The sequence below is a fragment of the Morone saxatilis genome, unplaced genomic scaffold (assembly GCF_004916995.1).
Source record: "Morone saxatilis isolate NCDOM2014 unplaced genomic scaffold, NCSU_SB_2.0 Contig7, whole genome shotgun sequence".
Classification (NCBI taxonomy): domain Eukaryota; kingdom Metazoa; phylum Chordata; class Actinopteri; family Moronidae; genus Morone; species Morone saxatilis.
In genome coordinates this window covers 14302277-14327084 of record NW_023340246.1, presented here as the reverse complement: position 1 = coordinate 14327084, position 24808 = coordinate 14302277, and the positions used below count along the sequence as shown (strand labels likewise).

The following is a 24808-nucleotide window of genomic DNA, read 5'->3' as shown; positions in this document are numbered from 1 at the left end:
TGAGCGAGGTTTTTAAAGGGTAAAAACAACGCACGCATGTCAAATCACTAAAATTAGACAGAGGAATGTTGGAATTTGCAACGAAAGCTAAAGGTTTGTCTGGTTTGGTTAGTCGACTGAATTAGGCGATCAGCAGAAAATGAATCTGACAATATGCGTTACTTAATTTAATCATTTTAGTCACATTTGCTGGTTACAGCTTCTCATATCTGAGGATTTGATTCTTTACTTCTGTGACAGTAAACTGAATATCTTGGGGTTTTGTACCATTTATCGACATCTGAAAAAGTCACCTTGGTCTGAGGGAAATTATAAGAAACATTTTTCACTATATTCTAGGGTTAGTTTCAGGTTAGGGTTAGTTAGTCAGTTTAAAGACATAACGATTAATAAAAAGAAAATAATTGGCAGAATAATATAATAATAATAATAATAATAATAATAATAATAATAATTGTTTATATGATATTTATCATTTTACTCTGAACATTATATGCAAAACTATATACAGCTAACACAACTGTTAAAATATAGTTTAATATGTAGGGGGACATAATATAATAATAAAAGAGTCTGCTGATTTGATGAAATTGTAGCTAATTATTACCTAAAAAAAACAAGCTACCAAAATATAAATGTTTCATTACGTCGAGATAATTTACATAAACAAGAAAAAATAAGGGCCCTTAGATTGATCCCTGAGGAAAGCCTCCCATAGCCTGAGGAATAATCTTTCCATAAATATTTTTTTACTACTCAACAAACAATTAAGTTTACCTCTTGCAAACAAAACCAAGGGTTGGAAAAGAGTAAGTTCTTTGACAATGTTCATTGGCTCTCTGTTTTACAAAGTTTTTAAAAAGTTTCATCAAGAAAATGTACTTTGAGAGATAGAAAAGTGAAAAATGATTTCAGGTGTATGGAAGGCATTTTTAATTTCCACTCATCATAGCTAGGAGACGTAGATAATTTTTGCCTCTTATTCTTTTTTTTTCCTTCTCTTGGCAAAAAAATGAAATGGCAGCTTGTTTGCTGAGTTTGAGCTCCGTCTTTTCTCTCTCTGATAACTTGTGCGAAATATAAAATGTCAAATTGTTGTCATGTATTTAGTCCATGTCCAACTGGCAGTTTTTCAAATCTCACTTATCATTTACTTCTTCTTTTTTTTGTGCCGATAAATGTGAGTCATTATTTTTAATCACTTTTGTTAATTGAGCATCGGAGATACGTGGCGGTGACTGTCAATTGGCACCGGGGCGCTTTCACCACAACTCCTCTGCCTCCATTTAACACTTTTAAAGTGGTCATACGGCCATGTTTTTTTAATTTGTTACTTTGCTGTTATTTTCCACCCAGGCTTCTTTATTAATAACCCGGGGCAGAAACTCAAGTATTGTATTTCTTTCTAGCACAGTCACAATGGTCCGCCAGATGGGATTGTGGGCACCTTTGCTCTGCCTTAGTGGCCCTGTCTGTTTTTGAGAGGCAGTGATGGCTCAGGTCGCTGTGCTTATCTGTTTAGAACAAGTGTGTGTGGCTGCCCAGGGATGGAAAGAAGCTGTTGTCATAGTGACAAAGAAAAAACTGATTCCACTGTACTGTGTACTGTTGATATTCCCATGAGCTCAGCGGAAGTCAAGGTCTTGTCCAGGGCTAACTGTATGAGCCTGCACACAGCTCACCTGTAATGGAGATAAAAAAAATAACTGTATGAATATACTTATACGATACTAATTTTCTGCCTGCTAATTAGAGCTGCAACTAATGGTTATTTTAATTATTTACTCATTGTATCATATGTTGTTTATTTGTTTGACCTATCAATTAATTGTTTGGTCCATAAAATGCCACAGAATAGTAAATGCCATTAGTTTCCCAAAGCCCAACTTGACATATTCACTTATCTTAATCAAAACCCAAAGATATTCAGTTTAGTATAATAGAGGGCAAAAATAGGAAAATGTACATTTGAGTAGCTAAAACCAGATAGTTTGGGGCTTTTTTAAAACTTAAAAATGTGAAAATTGTTTCCATGTTTTTCATTTTATGTTGATCATCTAATCATTTCATCTCTAGTAGTCTCTGTATGGCTCTTCACCATGTTCTCACATTACAGGCTGTAGAAGCAATTCCAACAAAAAGTTGCATAAAGTGTATATCAGAGTGAGTTTGTGTGACAGTGGTGTAGCGGTATTGTCCACTTTTGAAAATCTCTATCTTGTGTTATCCCTCTACCTCACAGCAAGTTTAACAGTGTTACCATATGTGTAAAATATTTTTCCAAATGAGATTTATTTTAGTATGTACATTAGATGCGCGGTTCAGACTAAATAAAGACTATTCTGTATTAGTTTGGTTTATTAATTGTATTCATATTGATAACAATGATTTATTTTTACAGTAAAGTGTACACATAATTGTCATATGTGTGTCTAGATGAGTTCATTCCTAGGTTACATTGAGATAACTGTTTGTTTTTTTGTGTTTCAGGGACAGCCTGTTGGCCAGTGTGACTTCAATATCCGGCTGTTATGCATAGAAAAGGAGATCATCTCTCCCCGGATGGAAAAGATGAAGACTGGACAGATTGACAAAACCAAGGAGCCCTTCAGTGTCCGAAATAAGCCCTTCTTTGACATTCACGCAGCACGCAAGGTAAAGTCAACAAAGGCATCCTTTTCACTTTCCAGCCTATTTTTCACATTGCTTTCACATTTCTTTCACAGATTGAACCCAGCCAAAACCCATTCCTACTTTCACACAAAGATATACAACATTCTCTCATTTCGTATCTACAAATACAAATTTGTGACTGTCCCGGTTACCTCCCTCAAAGTTGTACTTTCCAGAGCAACGGTTCTTTGTAGCGTCTTTAAAGGCAAATTGGCTCTGGGTTGGGAGCCAAAGCAAAAGTGATGTCTTTCAGTGAACTGAAAGTCATCTATGTACCACTGTGTTATGTAAGGCACAATTTCGATTTTGAATAGGAAAAGAACAGGGAAAAGGGTCCCCTCAGGGGGTGAGGCCTGTGGCAGGTGAGCGACTGGTCCTGCACCCACTTGGACCGATTATGCTCGGCCTCAGCACATTGTGTGTCTCTTTTTAGGTGGCAGGAAGAAGCAGGGGTGTTGACATTCTGACCCTTGCCTCTGAAAACTGGGTCTCGAAACCTCTGGGTATTAACTTCTGCCACGGTCCTGGAAGCTGGCTTCTGCCATGTGCTAAACCTCAGATTCAGTAGAGGGAATGGGGAGCCCATCTTATTGTAGTAGATCAATTCTTTGCTCTTGCAAAGATATACTGGATGTGCTATTGGCGTTGGTCCATACATTCTCTATGTATTAGCTATTGTGGTGGGACTTAAGATCACGTCCTTCCAGATGCCTTTTGGGGATGTAAAAATTAATAAATAAATGTCACTGCTATGTGGGTAATTAGTGCTGTTTGCATTGATTGATTAAACATGGCCTTAGCTTTGTCCATGGAGCTCATCTCATGCTACTAGCACCTCCATATGTATTAGGCTTATGATTGCCTCTTCCTACGTATTTGTCTCTATCTTTGTTAATACGCGACGAGTAGGAATAAATCCTTACATTAGTGATGTATGTCATTATCATGATGAACGGATAAGTAGGGGAAAGGACATGCTTTAATGGATGTTGTTAGATGTTTCCTAGGACCTGGCATTGCCTGTAACCTTTGCTCAATAATACAGACAATAACTAAAATGCATGATAATTCAGTCTCTTTTTCTTTGCTGTTTTGGTCATATAACAAATAAATGGTCACGCCTCAGGTTAAAATACTGTGCTGTTCACAGGCTGAGGACAACAAGGCTTTTATCCTCTGAATAGCTGTTAAGCTCTCCTCAAAGGCCTGCACTTGTGCCCTAATAGCAGGTCTGTAGGAGGTCAGAGCACGATTAATTTGATGTTTCACTCGAGCCAAGATCAGTGGGAAATCTTGGCTCTGCACATTCACAGATGATCAAAGTATACGGAGGGGGTGAAGTTTTACACATCTATTGTGTTGTGGTCCCATGTCTTTCTCTGCCAACATTGATATCTTGGTGTTTTTATCCTTAAAAATTCTTAGTATGAATAGTTGGCTTACCTCTCGTCTAACCCGATGCTATCTACTCCTCTAAGAACCCTTTTGATGGACTGCCTCTCACCCTTTGGGGGGCATGTTGCTGAAGATACTCTAGAAATGAAGTCACTATAACTATGTCTGGTTTCTGACTGCTCTATTGTGCTGTGCAATGGCCATCTGCTCCTCATACAGTCATATCACTGTTGAATGGGACATTAAAAGAGGGAAACTGGAATCTGGCTCATTAATTCATAGCTGCACAACCCTGCACTTCATGGCATATCAACCAGAAATTTCTTTTAGGGATATTTCAGTCACGGGCCAGAGTTGTATGATAGCTTTTGTCTGTTGCTAGGCTGCTGTTTTTCATCTCAGACACTTACACATTCATGCTGCCATTTCCCACCGATTGGGACCATTTATTCTCCATGCTTCCTCCACTTGTCCAATTATCTTACAAAGGCCCCTTTTTGTATTACAGAAATTATACATTGGGACAACCAGATAATATATTTTGGGAATTTCCCTCTTGTGTAGGTTGAATAGACTTGGCTGACAAAATATAGTTTGAGTAGAAAATAAGTTTGGATTTTATGGCTTCATAACTCAGTTGATGGTGTCTGTTCTGCAGAGAATTGCATCTTTAGTTTTGTGCCTAGGTTGCAATAATACATGCTTTATCTTTGTAGTATTCTTCTTTACTTAGTTGGATTTGTTAGGCCCTTTACTTACTTACATACTCTTTCTACTTACAGTACCTGCAGAAAATTCCTAAATAAAAACACATCAAAGAAATACAATGCACGTTGTTTTTAGCTGTGCATTTACCGGTACTGTCATAATTAAATGAAAAATGTACGGTGAATATGGTACGGTTGTCTTTAAGAACTGAAATGTTTTCCTGCTTACAGTAAATGAATACCTAAAAGGGAAATGCATATATCAATGTGTATTGTATTTCACAATACACTGTTGCACTGTCTGTACCAACTATTCAACCTTTTTTCCACTTTTTTTATGTGTCTTTGTCCACCGTGTATTTGAAATCAATCAATTTTCAGTCTAGACTTTAACCTATAAAATGTTGAAGGATTTATACTGATATACTGACTGGCAAATAATCTCCTGTATCAATTTACTAATGTGTGCCAACAAGGAAATTGTTTGTTTTCTCAATGTAGTGCACTTGTAGAGTACTTCTGATATGGTTTGGGGCTTGCTGATGCTACACACCATTATATTGTTAGCATTCACAGTACATAGAGAAATGATAGGTAATGGAGCCTGATAAATTGACCCAACAGTGCGTTTGGCGGCGATCAATATATTTCTTTCAAGGAATTAGAACTCAAGTCAAGACTGGGACTTCTGGTCATTTTCTTGCTCGCTGAAGGCAGCAAAATTTCCATAGAGAATCCGTTTATGAGGTACAAATTCATATTCCTCCTGGGATTATAGAAATGAATGTTACAGTTTGGGGGCTACCGAAAACTTGTGATGATTTCTGCAATTTCCATAGAGATTGGGCTTAAAAAGTCAAAAAACTCATCCAACTCAAACTTGTTTTTAATGTTTCTTTTTTTTTCAGTCCAGGATATGCAAAGCTCAACTCTTTGTAACATAGTTTGACCATGAAGATAAATCCCAAAAGTTACAACTCCTTAGTGTTGAAACTCATTGAAAATGTTTTGAGTTTTATTTAAGGTCCAGTGTGTAGGATTTAGTAGCAGCTAGCGGTGTAGTTGCAGATCTCATGAAAGAGAAACTATGGTGGCCGGAAAACACACAAAAAACATCCCCCTATTTATAGCCAGTGTTTGTCCCTTCTGGGCTACTGTAGAAACATGGCAGTTGAACATGGCAGACTCCATGTAAGGCGACCTTCTAGGGTAACAAAAAACATAACAATTCCTAATTCAGTTGATTATACACTATTGAAAACTGACCTATGCATATTCAATTTCTGCCAATAAAGCCTCCTAACTCTTACACACTGGCCCTTAAAATCAGGTTTGTTCACCTGCACTCACAATGCCATTACATCTAGAGTTGCAATGATTAGTAAATTAATTAATTAATTAACTAAACGGCAGAGCATTTATCAGAAACAATTTACACATCAGTTAATTGTGAGTCATTCTTTACGGAAATATGCCATAGTATCTCAGTTCTTGAAAATGAAACATTTGCTGAGGTATACCTTGTTTGATTTGCAGAGCATTCAGTAATTAAATGTGACTCGTGCTCTATCCAGATTTAATAAAGTCACAATTTGGGAATGGAAAACTTACAAAGGGAGATTAGATTGTGTTAATTTGTCTTTGCCCTTCGCAGAATATCTAATATCCCTTGCTCATTTATCATACCTATCAGCAAATTAGGCCAATGCTGAATAAAGTTTCCCATAATGAGACTTGTATCTCCAGTTCACCCCGGGCCATTGCGCATCTCCTCCCAGGAGTCCAAGCAGTGGTGAACTGACAAGAGAACGACTTCAGGTGAAAGAATGAGTTTCTTACCTGAGAGTAGATCTCATCTTACCTTTTTCTGAACAGAGATTGAATTTGGATAGAGACCTAAAAAGTAGTTATCTAGATTCTTTTGGAAGATTGAAGTCTTTTCATGGAGCTCGAGCCTAATCACAGCGGGTGAAGGTTTAGCGTATGTACTGAATACAAAATAGCCAAAAGAACTGACTTCCTTAAGAAGGTAAATAGTGGAGTTGAAGATATTTTCTATAGAGATTGCTGATACACATTGAAGTGCCTGTTTCGTTTGATTGGCTGTTGTTAAAGTTGCGCTGAGAGCAGCTGCCGTTTTCTCTCAAGATCATTACAAAAGTACAAAATTTGGTCTTGATTGCGTCCCACGGCCTTGTTACAATAAAATTATAAAAACTAATTTATGGTTTCAGTCAGAGCTTCTTATCCAGTTCCTTGTTTTATTTTGTTATGTTTCGGTAACAGCATTACTGCCAGCAATAGCAGCAGGATTAACACATTTATTAAAAATGCTGCTTCTGTAATTGGTTTGACTCCTGATTGATTTGGACGGAATAAAACTGAAGGAGAGTTTTAGATTATACTAAAGTTTGAAGGTTCATCCCCTGTTTGGTATTTTTTAACAGTCTAAAAAGTGTCTGGTTAAGCATGCCAAGATACTCCTTCTGCGCCCACAGCAGTAAAATCTTTAAGTGATATGTGATATGTCATACTTGCCTGTTGCTTGTTTTCAACATAATTTGTTAGCTCTTGTGTTTTTGTATTGTATTTACCTTTGTTAATACTTTAAGGTTTTGTTTTGCCCCTGATCTGATCCGATCCGAATATTGAGTATCTGCTGATACCGAGTCCCAATCGGATACTTGGACTTTCCTAGATAATGTAGTTATGCAGTGCACACTTCAGGTACATCAAAGTTATTCAAATCAGTCCAGTTTATATTTTTGACAATTGGATAACTCTGCAATGCATTAAAAAACAAGCCTGCATTAAAGCTTTCTTCATTTAAAAAAAATAATAATAATAACTAATTAGTTAATAACAGCCCTCTCTGCACCCCCTGGATGCAGCTGAGATGCCTGAATGAACTGTATTCTGTTAAGGTTTTTTTTCTTGTCTGTACAGCTTTTGCATGGATTACATGAATAAATTACTGTCATTGGCTTTTTGTCCATGGGGCTTTTGCTGCACTTGCATCAGTGTGGTGACTGCGGTTGTGTCGGCTTTCCACCGCTGTCTGTGCCTTTTCCGAGCTGTAGCTGAGCCCCGCCCGTGGTGAAACTCGTTGTCTGGCCTGCACATGATAAGCAGTCCAGTGATTGCAGAATTAGTGGTTAAATTAGTTTAACCTAACACCAGTACATCTTCAAATGAGTTAAGATATTCCTTTAATTAGTTATCTGCTGTATATACATGTATTTAGAATTGATTCCAAAGACAAACAGTACACATTTATATTTGAAATTATACTAATACCCTATCTCTGCGAAGCCAGGTTTAGCTCTCGCCATGTTTACGTTTATAGATAAGGTGTAACTGGGTGTGTTTGGACAGGTCACTGCAAATGCAATCCAGGATCAAATAGTTAACATTTTGAGTGGAGAGTCTAGATGAAATCTCAGTGTGCACTATATCTCGGACTATAGAAAGGTTCTCCGTCACCTCCGTTTGCGTAGAAGTCCTGCGTGTTGATTCCAGATAGTGTATTCAGTAACTGCAGCCAACCACATAACTACAATGACAAGACTCTTTATCCTCTCCTGACTCACCTTCTTTTCCAGGAGACTCAGTCGTCATTAACAGTCCTTGACTCTATGTAAATGTCCCTTTCTTGTCGTTATACCCAGATCAATGAGTGAGAGTCTTGCTTCTCCTTTTAGAGCAGGGTTGTAGTGGCCTGTCTGGATAAAAAAAGTAACTGCTCCTCAACAGCATGTCTCATTAGCCGACTGCTGTCCTGTCAGTCTGCAGGTTCCTTGTTGCTCACTAACCGAACACCTCTGTCAGCTATCTACTCTCCAGCTGTTGGAGATGGAAAAGTAAGACCCAGGGTCTCCATTGTCTTTGTCTACCTTATATGTGGGCTTTAACAGGTAAGGGCCAAGCTTTAGTATTGTGCTGAATCTGAGCTTTATATCTGAGTTATCTTGTGGCGATTCTATGCCTACAGCCTCAGCTCAAATACAAATTCAGACTATAACGTGCTTAGAATTTCCTCTGTCTGTGTTTCTGTCACTTCTGTCCGTCAATATTGTTATAACTCCTTTGGAGGATAATGGCAGTGCTAATGAAGTAAAATCTGCCATATTCACCTGCAAACCTACAGTATTTTATTTATTCTAATTAACAGCAAAAATGTGGGAGCCCTTTGGCTAGGGAACATAGACAGTTGATATTTCCCAGCTCAACTGTGTGTCTTACTCAGTTTATGAAATGCATTGCAATAAAGCATTCATCAGCCTGCACTTCTGACCTTTGTAATACAGCCATCCCCCATGGTTAGGTTCAAGAACAAGATGCACTTTATCACCTGCATCCTCTCTTTCTCTGCTGCTGCTGCACCCACTCACAGAGGGAAACATGTTTACTGTTGTATAAGGGCTTATGCTGCTTGGAAGAACACACGACATGGGTTCGATGACTAATGTTTGTTTACTTCAGTTGCTTTGAAAGTTTTTAGTTTTCTTCAAAGCCTCCAAGACATTATGCAACATCTGATGGTGCACAGCGCATCTATACAGTAAAGGTCTGAATCACTGGAGAGAGAGAGCAGATGAATTTGTGGCAGTATGTAGTGTAGCGGCTCATTTTATTTGTTCTGCTTGCCTGCTCTCTTTGTGCCTTCCAGGCAAGGAAAGGGCCATGCGTCCTCTGGGTGAGTTCAACAGGTGACTTCCTTCAGATTTTCTTATGAGTTTTGTGTTTATTCTGCCTTTCACCACCTACTATGCCTTTAGTCTGTGTGAGTGATGTCTGCCTTTTCTGTTTGACCCATGGTAATGTCATGACATCCTTGCCCTCCATCTCTGTCAACAATGAGTCCCTCTGAGATAACAGCACAGCTGGTGCTATAACAATACAAATCCACATCAATTATTCCTAGAATGCTTCTTTTATTTTTATTTATTTATGCTTATTTTTTATTTTACATTTTCAGTCAAACTGAACTTCTCTTCACTTTTTTTGTAAGGACATATGAGTTACAATTATACTGAAGCTATTGTGTGTATTTTTCAATATTACAGTAGAGGATAAAACTCTTTCTGTGGGAATAGCTTCTAAGCCTAAAGCTTAAGTGTGAATTTCCCATGGCAGCGGTTGGCTGAAATTACCAGGACACATGCCATCAACTTCTGTGCTGCCCTACAGACTGTAAAGTGTCACGCTGTATATCCTTCAAATATGTTTTTTCACCCTTTTTCTATGAGCTCCAAAGCATTGGCTTTCAAGCATTTAAGTCGTCTGTCCCTTGACAAAATTTAATATTTAGCAGGACACATTGTGCTGTTAAGTTTTTATTCCACTCGAAAAGTAGAACTTAGCAACCAAGGATAACTATCTTATATTCTGATGGTGGACAAACACATGGATTTTTTTTTTTTACACATATAAGGCAGGGAAGGAAAAGTAAGCCATTGATAAATTGATCAACAGAAAGTTAACTGGCTTGATGCATCAACTAATAATTAAAGTTATTAATTAAAAATACCCAACTTTCCCCAGTTCAAGCCTCCTAGATGTAAGGATTTGCTTCTTTTCTTAATCTGATGTGATACTAAACTATATTTTTTAGAGTTTTGGAATGTTAATTATTGTTGTGTATTAATGTTAGACAACTGGAAGTTATTACCTTTGAAATTGTAGAAGATTAACCAATTCATCAGTACCAGTACGAAAATTATAGTTGCAGCCCTAAGCTTAAATATATACTTTTCTTGTATAAGGCTGTTATGATTTTCAGCCATAACATTATGAGCAGTTGGTGGGTTTTGTTCGAACATATTGGCTGACCTGATCCAACAGATGAGCTACTGACACACAGTGCATCACAGTTTGTTGCGTATGAGGCTGCGTAGCCACAGACCAATCGGGGTGCCCAGATGGTCATAATGTTATGGCTGATCGTAGTATCATTGGCTTCAACCACAGCTGAATCTCAGTTAGTTGGCTCCATCTCCCTTCTGCAACTAAGGAAGCAAATTCTTTTGTACACCTTCAAAAACCAAAGTCAAATGTTCTTTTCTCTCTGACATCCAGCCAACCCCATCTCGATCCACCTTAGTGCAGAGGGTCTTAGTAGCTTAGACAGCACAGATACAGCCGCATGCTGGTGGAGCCCAGTGAAGGGCTGCCTCCTGGTTGTTGCCTCTTCACACTGACTGGCTGTCTGCTGTCTGTATGAATGTGTCTGAGTGTGTGGGCTGTTCTCGGCACCGCTGTGCGTTTGTGGTTGATGGTTTATCTTTTTTCTTCTGGAGATGGTCCGGTGATGTGTTTAACTGGCAGTGGTGAGGCTTCAGCACAGACTTGCACAGGCTAAAATCCCATCTCTGCAACATAACTTGATCTTGTATGGATTATCTGTTTGGCATTGCTTATGTTGTTGTCAGTTTTACTGCTCTGTCTCTGATGGTAGATCAAAGTTTTATTTGCTTGTAGTAACCCATTATCACAGTATGTGTTTCACATAAGTGACATACAAGTGTGTAAACATGTGATTTAAAAATCCCTTACCAAAAGTATACAAGTATCAATTACTACATGATGTCACTGTCTATGTATTATCAGAAAAAATCTAACCATTAAAGCTAAATTAATTATTCAATTGATAAAATTCGAAAATTAATCAGCAACTGTTTTAATAAAAGATTAATCATGTAAGTCATTTTTTTTTTATAAGAAAATATTTGCTTGTTTTCTTAGTCCTCTGTAATAGTAAATTGAGTATCTTTAGGATTTTGACTGTTGGACAAAACAAGACTTTTTAAGGCGTCAACTTGGGCTCTGGAAACTAACGATTAACTGATTAATTGAGAAAATGATCTGTAGATTTATCTCATTTACATACTCAATAGTGGCAGGTTTATCTTCCATACTTGCCATAGTTCGCCACAGTTAATTCAGGCAGACAACTATTTGGGAAAAAGATTTTATGAATGAAATGTTTGTAGTTGACAAAGTAGATTTGTTTACACCAGTAGCATAGGAGCTTTGGACTTCCGGAGAGCAGGGCCAGAATGAGCGGCAGAGTCAGGCGAGCAGGCAGCTGAACTGGGCTCAGCAGCCTTGCAGTGACCACGGCCATGGGACCGAACACAGCCTCTGACACCGCCGAAGGCCAGGTGATTTACAGCCAGGTCTAGACACGGCAGGTTCAGACAGGGACAGGAGAGGCATAAAACAAAGAGAGGAGTGAGTTTGTAACAAGTTGATTTGTAAGTAACGTTGCACATCTAATCATCCACTGTTTCAATAAGTCCATGAGTAATTGTTTTTGTGAAGGTGTTAGTTATTTATTCCCTGTTTGAACAAGTAGACGTGTGTGATGTTATACTGTGCTGAAATGAATTAACTAAATGTTCAGTCTCCTTGCTGGTTGTTCTGACACATTCAGAATCATTATTGCTTTTCCATTATCATTTAACAGGCAGCTGTTAAAATATATAATCAAATTGAAATAAACGTTCAAAGACTAGTCAACTGTGGCTTGAACTACTAGTTGACTAGGAATATCTTTAGTTGGGGACAGTTCTAGAATAATTAGTAAGTCGAATATTGGAATTTAGGTGGGTTCATTGTATAAAGTTCTTTGATACTTGAGTGTGACAAAAGGATATAGAAATGAATAATCCTGAAACTGAACTAGTAATGACATAATTAAAAATAGACATGTAAACTCCCGCTGTGCCCCTGGGTGTCCGCCCAGATTATGAATTTCGGTACAATGATTTCTTGAGGCTTCAAGTCTTTGTCATCATGCAATAACTTGTTAATTTCAGGGTAGGAAGTGACAGTTAATTCTAGCCACTCATCAAGACACCTGTCCAGTTCACCACAGGTTCTTTTATACCAGAATTCAATTTCATGCTGTGCCTGATATTTCACATCATCCTTGCCCATTTTAGTCTCATGCCATCCCTTATTGGTTTAATCCTCAAAGTTTCCATGTCTCTGTTGATCTTTTCCCTGTCACTGCAAATTAATGTATAAAATGTAATCTTGATCATGTTTTTTTTATGAAACGACTAGCTTCCATTAAAAGATAAGACGTTCGAAGACATTTAACTTCTCCAAGCTGCATAACCTTGTTTGACTCGAGGCCAGCCAGTGGTTTAGCAGCCCTGGCTGCACACTCTGATGTGGGGTTTTCGTTTAATAGGGCACTGCACACTGGCTTCAGAGGCCTATTCACATTAGGCTTGAAAGGAGCCTCCAGCAACAACCCTGTGGTCTGACTGGAATATCAATCCATCCTCTCCCCCTTTGATTCAGCCCCCGCACCTAAACCTCCTCAGAGCAATGAGGATGAGCAGACAGCAGGAAAATACAAAAGCTTCAGGAATGGAAAGTGCATATCCGTCCAGGTGTGCTGAGGAAAAGCTGGTGATATTGCACAGAAAATTAGCAACAGCATTGCTTTGTTAATTAGAGCATGCCATATTCTCTCGGCTTGCATATTAATAGACCATAAGGTGTTGAAATATTTTATATACGTGATTTCCAATTGTTGAATCTGCTTCATAAATCATCCACATCTCTCCACTGCATGTATTGCTTATTACTTTCAGAAACCCAATTTCAGGCCTTTACTCTGTATTTTCTGCAAGTCTTTTACTCAGTTATTTAATGTTTAAAGTATAAAACCTCCGATTACAATTGAGTTTTATTAATCACATTTGTCCTTTATGGTATAACTTTTCGGTCTACTGTAGTCAACTTGAAAAATCCAATCAGTCTATCAGCAGTTGTTCTACAGAAATGGATTCTTCACTCACAGGGGGATATTTTTGCATATTGCTGTATTTTCAATACTTATACCTGTTATGGCGGTGACATTCATTTGTTTGATTTTCTTAATTGTACATTGTTAAATAAGGAGATTATTGGGGTTCTTCTGTACCTTTGCTGCCTCTTGGTTTGCTGTCACCTTCGACTTAGCTATATGGATGGCATGTCGAAAATCCTATTCTGCATTCCACTCGTTTCTGCTTATTTTGTATTCCAGTTGAGCAATTGAAGTCCAGCCCATACAATCTGTTATTCTAAACCACACCAGGAAATGGTCATTCAAACTCAAGGTCAAAAGTATAATTTGCCCACCTGAGATGCTTCGTTGCTGTAAAACATAAAAACACAGTTTGAAATTTTCTATTAATCTTTAGAAACACAAATCCAGTAGAATAGCCTTGAAAGACAAACTGACTTTAGAAAACAAGGTCTGCAAAAATCTATTTAAGCAATCGCCTGTAGGCCTTAATAAATTTCCGATGCTCATATATTTGTCAATGTTTCGCTCTCAAGAATTTTTTAACTTTAAAGTGATGAAATCTGTGGGGGGCATTTCCTAGTTTAATGTTAGAGATCTGTCTAGAGTTGAAACGATCAGTCGATTAGTTGATCATAGGAAAAATTAATCTGCAAACATTTTCAATAATAAAATTGCTTAATTTTTTGAGGAAAGGTGCAAAATATTCTCTGGTTCCAGCTCCGTAGATGTGAAAATTGGCGGCTATAATCTGTTTATAATTGTTTTAAACTGAATATCTGTTGTGTTGGTCTGACAAAGCAAGACATTTGAAGAGGTCTGGAAAATGATGGTGGTAGTTCTCAAGAAATGGTTTTGAAATGTTACAGACCAAACGAAAATACTCATTAGATGCAGCCCTTGATATGACTTAATTTCCTAAACTGTGTGGTTGTTACCACTTTTGCTTTGTTGCCGGATCAACAAAAGGTTGATGGTTACAGTTATTTTTGAATGAAAGGTGCTTTAAGTGTTTGTCATAAACCATGAGTGGCATTACTCAACTACTCTGAACATTGGTTGAGTGTGTGGTTTTATTAAATGTTTCTTTTTATGACATTTTACTTGCATATCTTCATTTTACTGTTTATGATCTATTATTCTGTGAGATAAGATTAAGAGACTTGAATTGATGGTAAGTGACTTTTCTGCCAGTTACCTAATAAAACTATATACATAAGAGTGAAGATGAACCAAATACTTAATGTAATTTTCGTGCAAACACCAAACTAGATATCATTCATCATTATGTCCTTTTGTGAAATGAGCCCAAACATAAAACGCTCGAGAGGAAAACAGTCTTCTTCCATCTTCTAAACTTCCATCACGCTGACATTCACTCTCTCTGGGAAAGACTCCCCAAGCGCTTCCGTTGTCCCGTCTCTGCCCTGGAGGTCTGAATTGAAAGCTTGATCTCTTAATGGGGCTGTGCTGTTCACCACCACCTACACAACTCTACTGTACCGGGCACAACTTTCTGTTTCCTTTCTAAAAAGGTTTACCATGAAAGGAGGGTCGCTGCCCCTTCTCTGCATTAACGCTCCAAGGAACTTCCTTACTGTAGGAGGATGTGTGAGTGGAAGTCTTCTTTCTGCTCATCGCTCCATCCAAGGTTCACTGTGCTCGACGGAGGTGGTGGGTGGGTGTGCTAAGATGGCAAGAGAACTGAAATGGAACTCCCAGATCTTACCGCCTACATGCCGTTCCCTCATAAAAGCACCCGTTCTTTTTAGTCTGGCTATCTGCCTTCTCCATGTCAGCATGATTGTCAAGCGTTGTGTGATCTGCTGTGACTCATTCATCATTCTGGAGAGCACTGATGTTGCTCTGCTTTCTTTGCAGATACAGCAGAGACTGAACACTTTTCTGTCGCTTTAGATAAATGTATGCAGCACTCCTTTAAGGGCTGATGACTTTACTTACTTCCCTGAAAGACATCTTTTGAGAAATAGGGATGTTTTGCATCAAAGTATTTTGTGGAATTGTGAAATCATCCAGTGGTATAAATATAACAGACACAGAAGGTATTTTTCTCTACTAAAACCTCTGCAGCTGGAGAACTGTGGTCTGACTTGGCAACGGTGTCACAAAAGCTACAGCTTCTTTTTGCTATAGATAGCCGAAGTGAGAGCAGAACATCTGTGCAAGAAGTGAGAAAACAATTCATGATTATACAAAGTGCGTTTCTGTCCACCTGTATTTATGTACTTTTCCAATTCGAAAAATGCAATGTAAACAGACTTATCAAATAAATCATGACATACATGAAGCATGTCACTTGTCACTCAAGATTCCGCCCTACAAAAAAGAGAAAAAATAGCGCTAGACAAAACATTAGATTTGTGTGGATTAATGAAGAGACTAACATTTCTCATACCTATGTTGGAAAATGCAGCAAATGGTATTTGGTGTATTATACAGTGGTATCTGCTCATTTCAAAGATATTTTTTGAGACTAAATGTGTCATTATGGATCGCTATCCACTGACCATCTGGGACAGACCAATTTGGTCTAATACTGAACAAATTCATGGGTCAAAGACATCTTTCTTTCATAGGAGAGAGTCTGCCTTTTCCAAGCCTGCTGTGTATAAAATGTTTTTACCCGCCTTGTAGTTATGTTATATTACACACTTTCTTGTATTTGTGATTGAGGTTATACTTTGGTTTGTCTCCAAGCAGCACTAGGGCAGATGACAACAATCTGTCATCTCCTGCATAGTGAATGTGTTTTGGCTCTGATGATTGTTTACAGTCTCCATATTTACTGAACCCTTCGCTATCGCCTTGTCAACAGGCACTCACAATGTCCATCCCTGCTGATTGAAATAGCAGAGCTCAGTGGAGAGACGCAGGCATTGTTGATTAAAATGTAATAATTTCATTTTAATGTCTATCAGTCTGTCGTCAGACAGGAGACAACTTATAGCATTTTATAAATGACCACTCTAAGCACAATATCGTTATTCCTTTCAGTACCTTCCTGTATGGCTAAAATGCATTGCTTTAGTTTACGTGCACAGCTTTAGTTCATCTTGATGGCTTGGATATGATACCTGATATCCACTGCAGTGCACTAATGCATTCACTTTCTATTTTATTGACCAAGGCCATTTCCTGTCTGCCTGAATATATTTACCCTCTGCATGAACATACAGAATAGCAAAGGTTACTTATGAAGTTTGCACACAAAAGGGTTGCAAAAAAATACCTCCTTTGACATAACAGCACAAGATAATGATGAAGCTCCTGTGGCTGCTAGTGACTCATCCTCATTTTCTGCAAATTATTCCACAGCATGTCAAAGATATTTTTCATTGTACATTGATCATTGTACAGGTGTTCATTTCTATTTAAGATGTTCATAAATATTCTGTTTAACCCACATTAATTGATTTCACAAGCTGTAAAAACCCAACGCTGCCAAAACAATCAAAATAATGATCTGAAAGACTCTTTAGGTTACACATTTCCCATTGCAGTGGGTTTTTTTTTAGCCATAGCCTTAATTTGACTATGATCAACAGTGATTTTGCAGTCTCTGTTAACTCTCTACCCTTTTAAAAGCATACAGATTCTTCTGTGCGTAGTTGTATCATCATATTAGATTTGGCATTTGGTATTACATTACAGCCTAACATTCTCCAAGACATATGATACGTTTTTAGATTGATTTCTCACCTTCTAAGCTGCAGCAGGTTTCCGTTAATGTCTGTGCAGTATGGAAATAAACTCAGATTGGTAATCCATCACAAAGAACACAACATCAAACTAAACTTTATGCAAAGTTTTATTTTTGTCAACATGGTTGAGTTATCACTGCAGTTTCATATCTCATGTTCACTTCTAAAACATTGATTTGAAGGTTTTGCATTTCAGTTCCTTCCATTTTCAAATATCACTGAAGATGGAGCACTCAGCTAACCTTGGCTGGCATCATCACACTGTCTCATTCTTGTCTAAGCACACAAAAGCTTCAGAGTGTTCATACTTTACTGCACACATTTCTAGACTTGGTACAATTTTGCTTCTCTGCTTTGTGTTTGGAATATGAGCTTCCTTTATCTAATGTTCAGCCTTTATGCTATATATATGTTAGTGAAGGTCGGTTATTGCTCACACAGTTGGTGGAGCTGGATGCTTCCATTTTCCATTATAAAAAAGATTCAGTGCAAGAGAACTCACAATGTGGGAAACCTGCAAAACAAACCAAAAAAAATCCAACCCACGGCCCTACACAGTTGCTGTGCCAAAATGTAGCACGAGGTGAAAGGTACAAGTGAGTCAAAATTTGTACTCCGTTCAGTCAAATCTGAACACTTCCTGATGATATCACTTTGTCCAATGTAGTCGAATAAATCTTTAAATCCACATAGAAGTCACAGCAAAAAAATGCTCCTTGTAACTTGCCATCCTAAATTTTCTTTAGGATCAAAGTAATCCAGTAATGGTTGTCTGTACATCCAACAAGAACTGCTAATTTGGCATATGTTTAATGATTGCAATTTGCTAAAAAGTAAACAAATATAGGATTGATATTTTCTTGTTGGCTGAGGTGACAATTGGGTTAGCAGGTGCTGTTTAACAAGATTTCTTACTTGAAGATAACTCTGAAAATAGTTTTTGGTGAATTGTATTTTACAACTAATTGCTGGAAACTGGCAAAGTTATAATAAGTACAAGTACATGTCCCCCACTAACCGAATACACTTTAGTTTTCCATTTTAGAATCCGTCATAAACGGGGGAGGAGAAGGGGTTATTTGAAAGAGGGGTCAAAAAAGAAAGGACTGGTATAAATAAAGTATATTCAGCTTTATTTTAGTGCCTTTAATATCCTTGCTATATTGCCATGGTAGCTGAGGTGCTTTATTATGTAGAAAAGGTGTTTTTATTGTATAGTAGCTCAGCTGCGTCTCCTGGGCATCCCACGTCTAATATGGTGCTGTAGGTTCCCTCTCAGTAGCAGCTGTGGTGTTTGGTGTTAACGGTAGAGATGAAATCAACCCTTCCCACTCATCAGGAACTTAATGATTTGTGGCTATTCTTGTCCTAAACCTGGGCTGTCAAGTTACAGATATTGATCTCTGAGTAATGCATTATCAATCAAAGAGATTATTGCTTAGTCTCAGGGCAAGATGGATGGAAACAAGTATCTGACTCGGTGCTTGTAACACTGCAGGATTTGTCAAACATAAGCCTTCCAGTTATGTTGAGACTCAATATTTTGCTCACTTTTAGAAGGTTGGGTAATGTTGGCAGACTTAAAAGCTGTAGTTGACTTTATAAATCAATGTCATTTCGTGTGTTCCTAGCTAAAGCCTTCAGCTGCCTATCTTGTTGTTTATCAGTTTTTCTTGACTGAAACTGTTCTCTTTTTTTATGTTTTCAGCTACTGGAAGGCAGCTTCACGTCCCAGGTCAGCCACGAAGTCGACGGGCTTATCTTCCAGCCATGCGGGGTAAGGCTCCATCTATGTATGACAGTCTGTCATTTTTCAAAGCTGTAGCCCTGTTGCCACAGGTTTGATTGTCAGGCACAAATTTTTCTTCCACCAAGCTCCTACATAAGAATTGGACAGCTTGTCACTACCACCCGCCGTTTGTCACTCTATATCAGTCTTGCCCTCTGTTATTGTAAAGGAAACCACACTCCTACATGAATTCACATAAACACAGGCCTCTCTGTAAGAGGCTGTACAGTAAAACAGACACATGGCAGTCTGTGTTACGACGGAAACGGCCTTGGCTAAAGTACCTATTTACTTGGTGTTAGAACAGCAGAAAATCACTTTTATCTGTGACAGTAATACTGCTCCTCTTTTCTTCTCCTGTGATGGACTCAAATGACCATATTCTACTGGGTAACATATAGCTGTCCTGAATATGAATTTGCATATTATTCTCAGCTTTGGCACATTCAAGTTACAGTATCAATCTGTATCTAAATTATGTCGTTACCTATATTTTGTGATTTTTTTTAAATTTTTTTTATTTTTTACTTGTCTACTTACTTTGTGTCTTTAAAATCTAAAAAGTACATCAAAAGTACATTTTTTGACTCATGTCTTTCATAGATTGATGTACAACATATAACAATTGAGGCCATAAGGAGGTCATGTTTTTAATTAAATCCTCAAACAATTCTAAAATAATAATTGGAGACCTTATCAAAACCAGAAATTAAAAAGCACTTTACAAGGAAAAGAACAACAGTGGATAATATACCAAAAAATAAATACATCCAATTACATGCTTTCCAAATTATAAACATTTGAACATTACTGAACTTTAAATGAATGGTTTTAATTTATCTGCCATGGGAGAATATCATAATGGTAGCCAGAGCAGCAAATTGTTTCTGGCTGGATTAAATCCATCAGATTAGCATAACAAATAACTGGACAGCCAACATGGATTATAGCCAGGTGTTAATATTTTGTGTCTGGACACCTGCTTCTCTTTTGTTTGACCCTGGATGTGTTGAATATCTCTTCAGTCAAAGGTAAATGACCTGCAGGGTATATAACTGCTCAGGCAAGGTGCACTTCAAGCCTGTTGTTTCTTTGACCACAGCCCAGATGTTAAATCAGGTATTTTTACACCTGCTTTGACATTTTATGTTGCAGTATGGCTTCAAGCACATTATAATCCACAGATAGCAATGCAGAGATTTTCTGCCTTGTTGCTGTGGTGATTTGAAAAGTTACATTTTCTCCCAGCTACTCCCCTAGTATCAATGATGATTACCAAGATTGCTAAAAACCCTTTTAATGTAGGTAATTTCCATGGGAGGAAATAAGCAGGTGTAATTCTAATTATGAAGATTTCCCTTTAATGAGTACCATATGGAGGCTATGTTCCTCTCCTGATACAGTAGCTATATATAATTCATTGAATTTATATCGATTATGTAGATTTACATCAAAATTACAGAGATAAAAAACCTTGGTAGCTTGACTTGCTCAATTATCACTAATAACACTAACACTAACTGTGTTATAATGAAAATACTTGTCAGTGGTATGAGACTCAGCATGAATGACCTTGAATGCTGTATGTATATTTACTCTATATTTAATAGATTGGATGCAAAGTGGATTCTTAGTTGTTCTGGTTCAACCAAATAGCATAGTCTTTGTGTTTCTCCTACTTGTCATTAAGCACTTTAAATTTTTGCTCTTCTCTGTGATTTGTGAAGTAATTATCATACAGTGTATAATTGTGGCTATAGCCATCAGGTAGCAACGGTTCTCAGGAGAGCTGGCAATGAAATTTGAAGGAGGCAGGTTTACACAGCTGCACTTTCTCTCCACGAATACATGAGCAGAGGTGATCTGCATTTCCAAGCAAGACGCCTCTCCGAGGCTGGTTAATTGATGCGTCACTGTCTTGATCAATATTGCAGCGGAAATATCTTATTCTTGCAGGTGTTTGCGGTTTCTGCCTCCCTGTTTTATTTGATTGTTCAATATAATCTCCTCTTTGTTTTTCTTATATTTGGTTTTTGCAAAAAAAAAAAACAAAAAAAAAATGCGTGTGTACCGTATTTCTCTTTTGGGGATTGCTAATAAGATTTAGTTTTCTTCCACAGTTGATTTCTAATTTATAGAACTGTAGAATAAATTAGATTGCACAGTATGTTAGGGGGAAGAGAAACTAATTGTAAATATAACATATAACATATGATCACTGGTTTCTTTTTGAGCAGCACATTATGCAAGAGATGCTTTAGAGTTTATTTTTAGGAGACTGTTGAATTTCAAAATTATACGCAATCCTGACCAGAAAATGGTTTTGATTTTGAGCACCAGGCTTCCTGCTTTTGACACAGCCAGCCATTGATTTCGGGTCATCTTGTACTCTGAAGCCTGAGTGAATTTGATGGGTCATGAGCAGCCTGACTAGAAAAAAAGGTGTTGAAAGCTCTGTGGCCCTCTGGATCTAAGGATGTATGTGACATTTATCGAACCGGCTGAGGAAATTGCAACAGCATCATCCGCATCCCAATCATGGATTAAGAATACATTGTTTACCACGGTTTGTAATTTGTTTTGTCAGGTGCTTTTTACACTTTTGAAATGATTGCTGGTCAACAAGCAGGAATAGAATCAGCCAGGGTGTGCAAATGTTCCCTCAATAAGAGAACTGATTGCATGGATAGGTCATTATTCAGACAAGTAATTTTTATTGGCAGCCGGTACATTATTTCACCCCCTTATATAATTCTCGCCTTTGAATTGGATAAAAGTCCTTTCACAGCACTGCAAGGCTGTGTATGATACACAGTTCATTTTAGAAATTACCACCACAGACACATTTTCCATGTGTCCCATTAAAGCTGTTCGTGCTCAGTCTGATTTGTCAATCTGTGATCAAATCACTGTTCATTAAGATGGTTTTTTTTTTTCAGCAGTTTCATGAATCTGGCAGAAGGAAATCTCTCCAAACTCTTAAAAGGTCAGCAGCTGGTTCCTGTCTGCACAGGCACTCAAACAAATGGGCCGGGTCGGAAACGCTGGCAAGTCTAATGTGACTAAATGATGAGGCAAATAGTCGACCATCTGATGTGAAAGTACAAAAGAAAATATTATGCAACACTGTCTGGCTTTACTTTTCTATTGCAGCATCTTCATTAAACAGTTAAACAGCTTGTTTATGAGGGCTTTGTATGAATCTGCAGTAGACAACCAGAGAGAAATCCTTAAACATTACAGACACAGTATAACAAAGGATTTTTGTAATAAACTACCACTAACTACTTAAATTAGGTTAGTTTAAATTAGATGCATTTAACCTTACTTGGCAAGTGGGAACAGTATTGTGACAGTGACCTGAGTTTCATCACAACAGTCTTTGCATGTATTTAAATACAGCAGCAGAGACTAATTTATATTGTAATAACAACTCTTGACAACCACGGGCCAGGTGATGACAGGGAGACAGACACAACACTCACACCGTACCTCTCACAATGCAAATACGAATGACTTGTGCCTGCTGTTTGTAGCTCTGTGCTTATGTCTGTTACTGCGTCATCCTCCTTCATAGCCCATGGCATCACCATTTTATGAGACTCTTTACAAATGATAGCAAGATACAAAAGTAATCTTTAACAACTCGTCTTCCAACTGTATCTGAACTAGAGAAGTATTTTCCCAGAGGCTATTAAATATTTACAAGGAAGAATTGGGCACATTGGCTAGAGGCAGATAAGAGAGACGAGGCGAATTGCTGCTACTTGGCACATTTTTAGTTAAAATTTCTATTTATATTTGAAAGAACATTCACTGTAATACAATTTCTGAAAAGGAAAAGAATACAATTTTCAGATTGAGAACATTTTTTTCCCCTTATCCGTTTTTGTTTGTAGCACACACCAAAAGCCAGTCATCTGCACACCATCCACGTTTGATGTTCTTTGGGCATCTTGAATATATATAAACAAAAGAAGAGTGGCAATGTGTGGTTTACTGAATTAATGCACTTTTTAAGATTCATTTACTTTTTTGACCTTTTAGCTTGTCATTGGATTATTGATTGACACAGTGGCTCTTGTTTGAAATCTCCCCCATATGCTAACCTATGTAAATAAGCCATTATTTGTGAAGGATGCTGAGCAATAGGAGCTATCGTGTTGGTTTGTGAAGGAGCTCTTAATGCCAGCTCCTAGAGTGAACACTTGATGTTCTTTATGTTCTTTTTATTCTTTATTTAATTTCTCCTAAGGGGGATCAATAAAATGAGATATCTTATCTTATGTGAAAACACGTTCTTCTTTTGGGCATTTTAGAGCTCCATTGTGTTTCTCTCTTCAGTAAGAAATATAGTTTCATTGTTTTCATGTATCCACATTTATCAAGTATTCACTTAGAGAGACTTCAGCTTTGATGTTTTGATGGTGTTTGTCACTTGTTTGGGGGGGTGTTGCCAACCAGGAAATGACCACCTGCACTTAAGTCAGACGTATGGTAGGTATGCATGTATCAGCCCACTTTGGAAGAGTTCTGTAACATTAATTTAACAGGTCATCTTTGGTTTGTGAGGAGAAAAAACAGACGTATCCTGCAACAGAGATAGCACTGTTGTCAGATCTGTACTCTACAGATACTCTGAGTTAAGATATTGAATCAGTATCAGGAGAGAAAAAATGGCATCATTGCTGTAGTGTAAAATTCCCTCTAATACACAACATAGAGTACACAGGGTTTTGCTTCAGCACAAGATGTCTGATCTTTGGCCAGTTTCACCCTCAAACTAAATATTTGATAAGATTTCGGTTTACAAGCACATTACTCTTTTACTAAAGGCCTATTCACAGCAGTTTATGGTAAATGCAACAGTTTGAGCTTGAGAATGAGTTTAAATTCCTTTACCACCGACACTACTACCAACCATTAATGTTTGTAGGGGGCCAATAACACTGTGTCACATTGCAATTGTTTTCCAAAGTCATTGATTTTTGTCGATGTCTACACCAACCAGTGCATTGTTAATCTCCTCTTGTGTGAATGAGATTAGGGTGGTCTCGGGGTTAAGCCCAGCGGGGTTGTGTCCATTAATATTAGCACAAAGGTTGAAACTGCAGCAGCCCACAGTCACTGTGTGTTATCTCACCCAACACATGGTGTCCTTGGAATATGTTTTCTTTGTTTAGGGAACATTAGAAAGATTTTGAATTTATAACAAAACCATTGCCACAGATGGCAGAATTGCTTATGGGACAGCACCCCAGATGGTCATTTTTTTACGAAGAATACAAAGAAGAATTTTTGTTCTCTCTTCTCTTAAAAAAAAAAAAAACTCTAATAATTTCAACTGCACACAGAAATCCAAGTCAGTACAGAAGGTGTGATTCATGTCAATTTTGGACCCATTGAAGTTTAAGCTTTTGAATCATATTGTGAAAGAGTTTAGGAGGTCACATCATTGGTTATTGTGTGTTTTATGTGGTTCATGAATCAGTATAATCATTTTATGTGGGTTTTGCTATTCTTCAGAGTATCTATGTGTCATAACTGCAGACCATTTACCTCAAGATTTACCATTTATCTTCCCATCCCTTTATTCCTCAACCTTGTTTATTCCAAGACGAAAGATACAGTTTTGCACATTCACAACAAAACCCTGCATAAACACACACACACACACACACACACACACACACACACACACACAGTGTCAATGTTA

The 24808-nt window shown here is 37.7% G+C and overlaps 1 protein-coding gene across 3 annotated transcripts in view; it reads left to right on the top strand.

Annotated features, from left to right (window-relative positions):
• Nucleotides 1–24808, top strand: part of rngtt (RNA guanylyltransferase and 5'-phosphatase) — a 77884-nt gene that overhangs the window by 31240 nt on the left and 21836 nt on the right. For all 3 annotated transcript variants that reach the window (XM_035678576.1, XM_035678577.1, XM_035678578.1), the window contains exons 11-12: nt 2491–2655; nt 19012–19080. In XM_035678576.1, coding sequence (XP_035534469.1) covers nt 2491–2655; nt 19012–19080 — 234 coding nt within the window. The remainder of the gene's footprint in view (nt 1–2490; nt 2656–19011; nt 19081–24808) is intronic.